At 39.6% G+C, this 11,078-nt stretch overlaps 1 protein-coding gene across 5 annotated transcripts in view; it reads left to right on the forward strand.

Moving 5' to 3' along the window:
• Positions 1-10,953, forward strand: part of MTUS1 (microtubule associated scaffold protein 1) — a 116,663-nt gene extending 105,710 nt beyond the window's left edge. For all 5 annotated transcript variants that reach the window (XM_041402555.1, XM_041402554.1, XM_041402557.1 and 2 more), the window contains 7 exons: positions 3,407-3,621; positions 4,141-4,246; positions 5,287-5,360; positions 5,466-5,561; positions 8,053-8,169; positions 9,388-9,485; positions 10,288-10,953. In XM_041402555.1, the coding sequence (XP_041258489.1) occupies positions 3,407-3,621; positions 4,141-4,246; positions 5,287-5,360; positions 5,466-5,561; positions 8,053-8,169; positions 9,388-9,485; positions 10,288-10,504 (923 nt within the window). In that variant the 3' untranslated portion in view covers positions 10,505-10,953. The remainder of the gene's footprint in view (positions 1-3,406; positions 3,622-4,140; positions 4,247-5,286; positions 5,361-5,465; positions 5,562-8,052; positions 8,170-9,387; positions 9,486-10,287) is intronic.
• Positions 10,954-11,078: the final 125 nt, after the last annotated feature.

The following is an 11,078-nucleotide window of genomic DNA, read 5'->3' on the forward strand; positions in this document are numbered from 1 at the left end:
GAATATCTTTCTTGGAGATACAAAGGCAACTTTTGTAGTCCTCTCCTTCAGCTGCAGCCCCTGTTGCTGTGGTTTGGATGTGCTGCTGTTTGCACTATGCAGGGAGTTGCCATGTGCCTGATTCTCCATGCTGCTCTTGCATGCATTTGTTTTATGATTTTTGCACTTAAAAAGCTTTGTAGTGAAATACCCAAGATGCAAGTGGCTGATGTGAACTACTACAAATAAAGGGTAATTTTACATGTCAAAACCAGCATTTTTGCTGTGAAGATTTGCTGTTACCAAATCTCAGAAACTTCCAATGATTTCTAAAGGTTGTGGTTGAGCAAAATTCACAGACAAACAAATAGTGCATATTTTCATTTCTATGGCTTGATTTTTCCCTCCTGTTGGACCATTTGTTTCCTGTTGGGTTTCTTTTGCTCAAGGCTTGTTGCCTAAAGATGTGGAATCGTGGAGAAAAGCACTTCAAGAAGGGAAAGGAAACACAGAAGTAGTGTACAAAAACTCTGAAGTATGCACTTCAGGTATCTCTGAAGTTGACAGGAAGCTGAAATGGATTCGTGTGTTTGCTACTGGAAGAGCACATGTTCCAGTTACAAATTTTTCTTCAATGTTTTAGCATGAGTTCAGTGAGAATACTCTTCAGCTGAGCAGCAATCCAGTTTGGTTAGTCAGTGGCTAAATGAACAAATTAAGGAATTTGTGAGAAATCATGAAAAACGCACTTTCTTTAAAAAAAGCAGAGCTGTTGTAAAATACATGATTCAGTCTGCAGATGGATAGGGCTATGCAAAATACTTGCTGCACACATTTCAATCTCAAGTATTTAGACAAGCTTTGGTTTATGGGACATCTCGTAATTTCAAATTTACAGTTCTTTAGTTGATGTTTTTTGTGAAGTCAGGAAAAACCATGGTCAGTTTCTTACACCACCATGATACTGGGAACTCACTGGTTGTGTAGGAATTCTGCTTCTTGTTTGGATGGCAGGGATATAAGTCAGGCTTGTGATCTGCAAGGAGGTCTTGCAGCTTCCAGCTTTGTGGAAGCCAGAGTTACCTTTATGGTAACAGCTTTTAACTGCTAGTGCAATTTCAAAAGTTTTTTGTTTGCCTTTGTAACTTTAGTCCTCTCATAAATCTGAATTGCAAACTGCCTGAAGGGGAACTGATGCGTCTGTTTTCTTTGACAAAGGCGTGGTTTGCTATTTGCTTTTTTTCTGAAGTGCTTTGCATCATCTGAAGTTCTGCATGCTGACATTTAAAGATAAGGCAAGGATAGGCAGCACATTCTTCTGGCTAACTGGAGGCAAATGAATAGCTCTGGCCTTGCTAAAAAGGAATTTGATGCTTCTTCCTCTTGGTTTGAAATGAAGTGGATCATTTGAACCATTTTGCTACAGTTCCCTCAGCTGAGCCATGCAAGTCGCCTGCCTCTCAGCTATGCCCTTACTCTGCTGTGGAAGGTCAGCTCCATCTGCACGTGGTTAGCTGTGTAATACCTCCATTTGGCTTGCTGCCTGGTTCTTGCCATTGTAATATAATGTCCCCTAACAATGATGTTGCCTCTTCTCCAAAAATGTGGCAATGTAGAGTGTATATATAGTCAATAACTTCATGCTGCTGCGATGTAGTAGAAGTGTGAAAGCTAATTTTTTTTTCCTTTCCCTAAGAGAGCAGTTTTAAGAGAAGTTTGTGAAACTTCTAATAAAGATAGGGGAGCAAAAACGTCTTTTGGTGCTGCTGCAGAAAGTAGTAAAAACTGTGAAATCTGCTTGAGTTGCAGAGAATGTTGTGGTAGGTTTCAGCTGAGCCTCTGTTGCATCATTGCCAGTCAGAGAATGAAGAGCTTGGCCTAAATCTGTCCAGATCAGCACATCTTTTGCACAGACCCAACATAGCTAAGCTTGCTGTTAAGCCTAATTCAGGTAGACACACATGTAGATTGATTTCTATGCAGGACAGCTCGCTCTCTTAACACTTTCTTGTTCCTCTGCAGGTTCCAAGTGATGGTAGCAGGGCCAGGACTCTTTACAGTTCCCTTAAAAGAGAGTGCAAGTGTCATCCATCAAGTTACTCACATGCTTTTAATGAGCTATAGCAAAGAAGAGTAAGGCACGTGTAACTTGAGGCACTCTGCTGGGGCAGGCTGCTTTCCCTTCAGCTGACCCATTACTACTTTGGGAATCAGTCCCTGAGAATACTGTAATTTATTTATCTTAAGGCTCAAACACTGTTGTGATGAGAATTTCCTGTACTGCCTGTCCAAAATCCTTGCCTCTTCCCATGCTTTTACATAGAGTTTATATGTACACTGTTTGGGCAGTGTGCCAGTCTGCTGTGAAGTGCATGCATGCATGACTTCTCCTGCCTTTGAGGATCGAGTTAACATTTTAGTTGATTTTTCTCTTAAACAGCCACTCATCTGACTAATTTATTTAAACCAAAGCACTAGAGTCTGTATAGAACCGGTTTTGCACAAGGTCAGTGACCACACTGAGATGCTGTTTCACCTTGCTTCCAGGCTTTGGGTGCAGCTGGAACTGCACAAGGCGTTTGCTGCTGTCATATTAACAGTAGGAGGATGACTCCTCCTATTCAGGCCTGGCTGGCTGGACTTGGGAATGCTAAATTTCAAACTCAAAAATGCAAGTTGCTAACTTCTGTTCTGCCTTTCAAGCAGTTGCAGATATGGGGAGGCAAACCTAGGATGCCTTCTTAGCAGACCTGTGTTAATGCAGATGTAAAGAGAATTACACAACATTTCTGTTTTCTTAATACTCTGCACTTTTTGCCTAAAACCATTCTCTGTCTTGCATATTTAAATATCTCAGGCATAAACACATGAGAGTACCTTTCAGATTGGCAGATCTATATCAGGTCCATGTCTGGCTAGAATTGCTTCTTTGCTGTATATCTGAGTATGGGTGTCATTAAACATACAGTTTTGAGGAAATTAGGTATTTCAAATTTAGCTAAGTTGTTTATATGTCAAAAAGTGAAATACTCTGACAAATATTCTACTGAATGGGATCAAATAAGGTAAAGTAGCAAATGCAATTATTTTTTTTATTGGAGCTCTTCAGTGTCTCTCATGAGACATTCCTCCTTCCATATCATGTCAATCTGTCACACTTGTGCTTTTTATGTGGGCTCCTGGCCTAGCTGGGTTCAATTAATTCTCAGCCTAAGAAATATGGAATTTAATATTTTTGTCAAGATCTTTTCATGTGTCCTTGGAGGCACACATTTAATGGATAAATCATATTTGTCTTTGTATATAACCATGTTGCTGTGTAATGTGTTCACTGTTTTTAATACCTGTAAATGAAGATGTGACTTTTGTATTGAACTTGATCCAGTTCCTTTCTTTTTCTTTTCTTCTTTTCTTTTGACATCTTCAGTAACCACTTCTGCAGCTTGTGAGAAATTGGAAAGAGACAGGAATGAACTGCAAGTTGCTTATGAAGGGTATTTGCAGAAGTTAAACCAGAAGCATAATGATGACTTAGCTGAGGTGGAGGAGAAGCTTAAACAGTTTTACACTGCAGAATGTGAGAAACTCCGAAGTATCTGCATTGAGGAAGCTGAAAAGTACAAAGCCCAACTCCAGGAGCAGGTTTGTAACACTCAAAGTAGAAAAGTTCTCTAGCAACTGCTTTCTGCTACAAATGAGCCTTCAGAGAATCCTGGGTTTTGCTAATAACAGTTATTTAAAGTGAAATTCCACTTCATTGCAGCAATAAAAATACTACCACACTAAGCTGTACAGACCTTAATCTTATGTTTAAATGTGGTGGAGATTGGTTGTGTTCTGCCAGCTTAAGTTATTTCTAGAACTCCATGGGATATTTGAGTCAGCTTGAGTTTTAAGATTTCTAGAAACACACCTGCCCTCTGACCTTGCTTTGCCAACTCCATGTGTGTGAGAGATGCACATGTTTTCCTGTTGGTAGGTAAACTGTAAGGCATCATTCTCATTTCTTAAGTCTTGTACATGGCTTAGCTTCAACTTTTGAATCCTGCTAGACCATTTTAAATGTACTTGACATGGTGCATGAAGCCATTGAAACAATGCTTTAAACAAGGGTTAAGTTGATACATGTAAGGGGAGAAAAATCATGTTGTCATATTGCAGGTGGACAATTTAAATACCACACATGAAAGCTTTAAGCTGGAACTTGAAAACAGACACTCAGAAAAAGTAGAGGAGCTGAAAAAGGAGTATGAATCCTCTTTTTCAGGCAAGTATTTTTTATTTTAAGTATGTATGCTATAGTACTGCTAGTCACAAACAAAAGTATTCAAGTGTTTTGATCATTATATCCACTTCACTGTTCTTTGTGGCAAGCTATCTTTAAAAACATTGGCTGAATTCCTTCCCTTGGAACTGAAAAGTCTTATTTTACATACAGCAAAAACCATGATCTCATTGTATTTGAATGAAACCTTATAAACAGTTTGAGTGAAAGTGACTTTTTCTTGCAGTAAAAGACTGAATTGAATTGCCCTCAAAATCTCAAGTGACTGAATAATTCCTCCCAGCCCCTAGTTCTGCAAGGAGCACCTCAAAACTGAAAATGAGGATGAGTAGGGTTGTGTGCTTTCCATAACGACATGGATATGTTAAGAAATATTATACACTGTGTGCTGTACACTGTGGCAGAGGTGTTTTTCGGGGGGGGGGGGGGGGGGGGGTGTTTTTTTTTTTTTTTTTTTTTTTTTTTTTTTTTTTTTTTGGTGACGTGCTCAGGTTTAAATGATATTGCATCTCATTGATTTAAGGGATGATGATTTCCATACTCCTTCCAACTCCACTTGATAGCTAAATTTTCAGTGATACTTTTTTGTCTTGAAGACTGGTCATGCTTCTATTGCTTTCAAAGAGCAAACTCCTCTGCATGGCATCCATAGTAGGAAGAAAAACTTTTTTTAGAAGTTTGTGGAAGATACAATTTCAATTTTTCCTGTGTTTTCTTCCATAAACTCAACTTTTGTCAGATGTGACCTGTGCTTAGTAAGTCCATTTGTTGCATGCAGATGAATGCTCCCAAAACTGACAGGCTAATGAAATGCATATGTGAGGGGACAATCAGCAAATCTGAAGTGGGAATAAATCTGATACTTCATAAATGCTTTGCATAAGTTAATGATAAATGTTCTGTGTTGGCATCAACTGTATCTAAGCATATATTTGTAGGCTGGCTCTTCAGGCTGTTTCTTTTCAAAAAGAATTTTCACGTCTTATGTGGTATTAAAAATCTGCAAAAATAATTTGTTTTAGAGCTCAAGAGTACCCATGAATCTGAAAGGAAGTCGCTTGAAGATTCCTTTAAAGAGAAGCAGGAGTTGCTGGAGGTTTGTTAAGGGCATGGGTTCATTGCAACAGTTTAAAACTTGAAAAGCAGTTCGGAGTTGTGCACTGAATTCTTGGCCTAATGATACAATATATTTACATTTCAGAAAAAAATCGATGAACTAAAAAGTGAAAACAACTCTCTGAGTGAGAAGCTGAAATTAGAAGAACAAAAACAAATAGCCAAAGAAAAAGCCAATCTTGTAAGTCTTGATCTTTCCAAGTAATGTGGATGAACAGATCTTGCCTGGGTTTATTTTATTGCATAATGCAAAAAATTTGCAATGAAGCCTGATAGGGATCCCATACTTAGGAATTTTTTTTTGTAAATGGCTCATCAGCCCGAAGTTTTTTGCAAGCACATGATGATGTGTATTAACTTTGCCATTACAATTCTGTAAAGCTGTTGAGTATCTAAGTCAGGGGTGTAAATAACAGCCTAAGACAACTGAAGGCCCATGTGTGTACAGGAGCTGTACCATAGCATTTTTCTGGACAGTTGGTAACTGTTGTACCGGTGCTATGATCAGTGTGGGCTTGCATCACTACTGCAAAGCTCATTGCTAATGCATTTATTCCAACGCTGATTGTTACTTTTTGCTGATTTATCCTTCAGATAAACTCTTTATTTTGTCCTGCCTTTCCTCCCAAGGCTGCTGTCGCCTCTGGTGGTCCTGGGATAGAAATGTGTTCTGAGAGAGGGTTTTTTTATGCACCAGGTGGGGGGTGGGGTTAGACACAAATATGCTTATCTTTCTGGTTACCAGAAGTAAGTGGGATACCAGTAGTATTGTTTATTCCACAAAGAGAAATTCCGTGCTAGAAGACTCACTAAGGATGCCTCTAGTAGAAGTTGCCCTAGTTTTCACTGGAATTTGTTTTGTTTTGTTTTCTCTTATTAGTTATTCTAGTGGCAGGACAGAGCTGCCACAAAAAGAATCTGCAACCACAATATGTTGCTGTGGTAGCGAGAGTTGGGGCTTTAATTCCACAGGCACGCTCAGATGTTGCTTAAATTAAAGGCGCAATAGTCAAGTACCTTTACATAGCTGCAGATGTGCTTTCCTGGCAACATAAGATGCATGATAAGCTTGAGACTTAACTTTGGAAAAGCACCAGTTTGACTCAGCATACTCTTCTGTACTAAACACGGTGCTGCAGTACTGGAATTCCCAATAGCCCTTGAAGAGAGAGATGTATTTCCACCTCTCTGGTATCATTCAGATAGTGTCACTTGATATTCCCAGGTTTTTTGCTAAAAACTTATGTAGGCTTTTCAGTCTTTTAATTTGGCTGTGTGTTCTTCTCTGAGTAGCTAATGTGGGGGCTCAGACTTAACTTTGAAAACACATTTTAAGACCATTGGACTTAGGAGGCAAAGAAAATAAAGCGAATATTGAACATACTGTAACATTTAAACTTTTCAGGATTGCATTTTTGTTAGCTCCTAGATTCCATGTTAAAGTCACAAAATAGGAACAGATCATCTGCTGCCTTCACTGAGGAAGCACAACATGCTTCACCCTCGCACAGACTTCTCAAAAGAAGTTAAACAAGAACCACTACTGCAACAGGCCTTAAAAACAAGCAGGAGAATGAACTATGTAGGTGATGGAGCCCCTGTTACTTGTGACATGTCCTGGCTCTGCACTTCTGGGACCACACCCCACAAGACTGCAGGCATTGCCCTCCTGTCCCAGGTTTCTGGTGTGGCAGTGAAGCTGTTACTCAGTGTGGTGCACCTGTGTTCTTACACAAATGCACTAAAACAAGTTTTGTTTGATTTTGAAGATAAACTTAAATTACACAACATGCTTAATCATTGATTGAGTTCAGCTCAATGTTCCATTCTCACTACCTGGAAATGGACCCAGACTTGCTTTATTTTCCCTTTTTTTTGGCTGTGACTGCCTTGAAATGCAGAGAATGTGTTTTACTCTACAGCATTTGAATGGTTTCTTACTCTGGAAAACAGGTCCTTGAGGCAACCACATCTTAGCCTGCTCCAGCCTCCTCCTGCTCTCCCTTCCACCTCCCAGAAAACAATACAAAAAGGAAAAATAAAAAAGTCCTAACTTGCTATATTGTAGATAAGTTATGGATGTGCACCAGTGCAAGGTTTGTATGTATAATTGCATTTTCAGGCTTCAGAAGAATGTGAAGCTGAGAACTTTCAATTTCTGCTTATGAGCCAGCTACCTTCAGACTCAAACCAGGGAAGATAAGCTACAGTCAAGTTCAGAACTTAAACTTCTGGTGCTTTTTTGAACTGTTCCAGTGCCTGAAAACTCTTCAAATGTTTACTCTAATTATCTCTTGGGATGGGTTATGAGTAATATGAAATAAATTTTGGAACTCCTAGCCTTAAGGTCTTTGGGCACTCCTGCGAAACAAGTTTTGATGTGACAGCATTCATGCCTTCCTTTGATTCACAAGGGTTTTTCATGTCTGTGCATTAAGTGTTTTCTGAAAAACTTCTGATGAAGCAACTGTCCACCTACCCTGAAGGACAAACAAAAACCAAGGAGAAAGTGATATCAGATCTTGTTATTTATTCTAGTGTGTGACTTGATTTCACTTAGAACAAGTAACTCGTTAGCATAATTATTTCCTTGTTTTTTCTAAACAGCAGAGAAATATCTAAATTATTCCTGAAATTCAGGGTACTAAGCAAACACTCTGGCATTCTTTCAGAAAAACCCACAGATTATGTACCTGGAACAGGAGCTGGAAAGTTTGAAAGCAGTGCTGGAGATCAAGAATGAGAAGCTCCATCAGCAAGATATAAAGCTAATGAAGATGGAAAAGCTGGTGAGCATTCCTTGGGGTCTGCCAGGCTGGGGCTATGTTTCTGACTTGTGTTTTCTATAACAAACTTGAGCTGCATGGACTTAAATGCAAGAATTAATATTTTTTTTTTTAAAAGGAAACAGGAATTCATGATGGGACATGCTTACATTGCAGGTACAGCTTTGGGATATATGTCATGAGGCAAAAAGAACGACCCAATGCTCTAAATGACCTTTTAACATCTTAAAACAACTACTGGTTTGCATAAACTATTGGTATGTTAGTACAGATTATCTGGGAGCCTCTTCCCCTAAAGAACAAAATCCTTACCTGCTACATTGCGTAAGTGGTATGGAAGATAGATTGCAGTGTCTGGAAAGCATTCAGAAGGAAATGATCCTAATTTAACAAGAAGGGATCAAATATTAAATGGAGTAAGTCTTGATTAGCTTAGGCCCATCATTTTAGCTGTTAAGCTGCTTGTTTAGCTGTGTGACTGTCTTCCTGACCTGTGTGTAATTCCACATGAAAAGTCAGTTTCAGAGGCAGGACTTGTAATCAATTAGCATGCTCTTATTTGTGACAGGACAGGGTCCTTCTCCTGGGTGGGGCCTTTGAACACTGTTGTAATACTTGCTTAAGCAAGACTTTAATGAGGAAGTATAGAAGGAGGTTTGGATACAAAGGAACACATTGATGTCAGTTGTTCAGTGTTGTGCAGCACCATATGTTACCCTAGTCGACAATTACTAGCAGATTGCTAGCAAACCTTCATCTTTCCCAACAGACATTGGCCACAGTGTAAAAGGCCTTGGACCATGCAACCACTTAATCAGTTTTTCCTTTTATTTTTGATAACGTCCTCCAGCAGCGATGTGGACTCAGAAGAGCAATAGGAAAAGCTGTTTACTCAGGGGAACTCTTGAATTTGTTGTGTTATTTCTAGACAGTCTTCTGTCTAGAAAGGCGCTACAGTGTCTAAAAGTGCCCATCACTGGCAGAAATTACTGCAATGTGCTGATTAACAGTAGATCCCTTACCCAGTCCTCCTTGTTGGCATCTAATCAGCACAAGTGGGCAAGCACCACTTGTTATGCAAGGATAAGGTAAGTAGGATGTTTTTGTGTGTACTGTAACAAGCTCTGCAAACTCCAGATTGCCAACATCTCTGATAGCTCAGTCAGAATCTTGATGAGTGCAAGTATGGATTCTATTTCAAATTGTGACCTTTTTTCCAAGGTGGAGAACAACACAATCTTAATGGATAAATTAAAGAAGATTCAGCAAGAAAATGAAGAATTAAAAGCTCGGATGGACAAACACATGGAGCTTTCAAGGTGAAAAATATCTGTGGACATTTAGATGTCTTTAATCAGGGGGAAGGGGTTCCTGTGAGAAGAAAATTCTCCTTAAGTATTGGTGAATGCAATTTTTTAGTACTCTGTGAAAGAACACATCCATTTCTTCCCCACTTTTATCCCTACAAATGTGCATTCCTTTGTGCAGTTAACAAGCGGGAACATTTTGAAAGGGGATAAACGTTTAGTATGTTCTTCAGTACTCCAGTATTTTAGGGAAGAAAAAGCAATATCAGAAATACCATCATACAAAGATTGTCCTCTTTAAGTACTACTGGCTTGTAAGCTAGACTTAGGTCATACTTATAACCACTTCAGTGAGTGATTTGTCCCCAGTTTAGATTGGTGTGGTTTATTTAGCAGTAACATGAATATTTAACATCACTAAAACAGGTCTGAGCTCCTCCTAACGGTTGCTTAAATGGATGGCCAGACTCTTCCAGTGTGAAGGAATCTTTAGCTTCTGTGTTGAGCTGAGCCTGCAACAAGATCCAAAGGCTCCAGCACAGCCGTTAAAACACAAACATGTGTTGTTTTAAGACTCACTTTTCAGATGCTTTTTCTGGTCCTTAGGGATGTTTCTTACTGGGACTTCCTCCTGCTTTCTGCAAGCTACCAGTTCAAATATAGCTAGGATGAGAACATGCTCAGTCCTCCTATTAAAGCTGGAATTCAGTTGTGAGCCAAGCAAAGGCTTATGCACTTTCAGACCTTGCTTTAAGTTTTAATACTGCAGCCTCCAACTGGGTTATGTGTTCTGATGTAAATCTTCCATTTGCAGGCAACTTTCTACAGAGCAAGCTGTTTTACAGGAGTCACTAGAGAAAGAATCAAAAGTAAACAAACGCCTGTCAATGGAAAATGAGGAACTTTTGTGGAAGTTGCACAATGGTGATCTATGCAGCCCAAGAAAACTGTCTCCCAGTTCTTCATCTGTGCCTCTTCAGTCCCCACGAAATTCTGGTAACTTCTCTAGTCCTGCAGTGTCACCGAGATGACATCTCTTGAGAGAAAGAGAGGCCTGCATTTCACTTCTGATCTGCAGAACCTTTCCTAACCTGAATCACAGGAGCAAGAGCTATATTAGCCACCTATGACAACTAAACATAACTGGAAACTATGTGTTGCAAAAACAGCGATAGGAGACTGTGAATATGGGAGTAAGACATTCACTCCTCCCAAAAAGACTTATGACCTCTATGGACATCGTTGCACAAAGCACTTATAGAGCAAGAAAAGACTTGTTTGTTGCCTTTTCACCTAACCATAAGAAGAAGCTCAGGGGCTTAGAGATCACAACCTTTATAATATGTTCCTTATCACCGACACTTTTTTAAGGCTGTGTGTGTGCGTGTGCGTGTGCCGTGGATGGAGTGGGTGTAACACACTGTGCGTGTGTCTAATGCTGCCTTCTTTGCTGTGTACGTAATAAAGGATAAAAGCTGAAGACTATACATTGACATGTACTTCCTTGATACTGCTCTCAGTATGCATGCTTAACAGAGTACCCTTGCCTGGGAATGAGGAGGAACTACTGGTACTGTAGAATAATTTCCTTCATCATTCTGGCTG

The sequence above is a fragment of the Onychostruthus taczanowskii genome, unplaced genomic scaffold (assembly GCF_017590055.1).
Source record: "Onychostruthus taczanowskii isolate IOZ18803 unplaced genomic scaffold, ASM1759005v1 scaffold2, whole genome shotgun sequence".
In the NCBI taxonomy this organism is placed as follows: Eukaryota; Metazoa; Chordata; class Aves; order Passeriformes; family Passeridae; genus Onychostruthus; species Onychostruthus taczanowskii.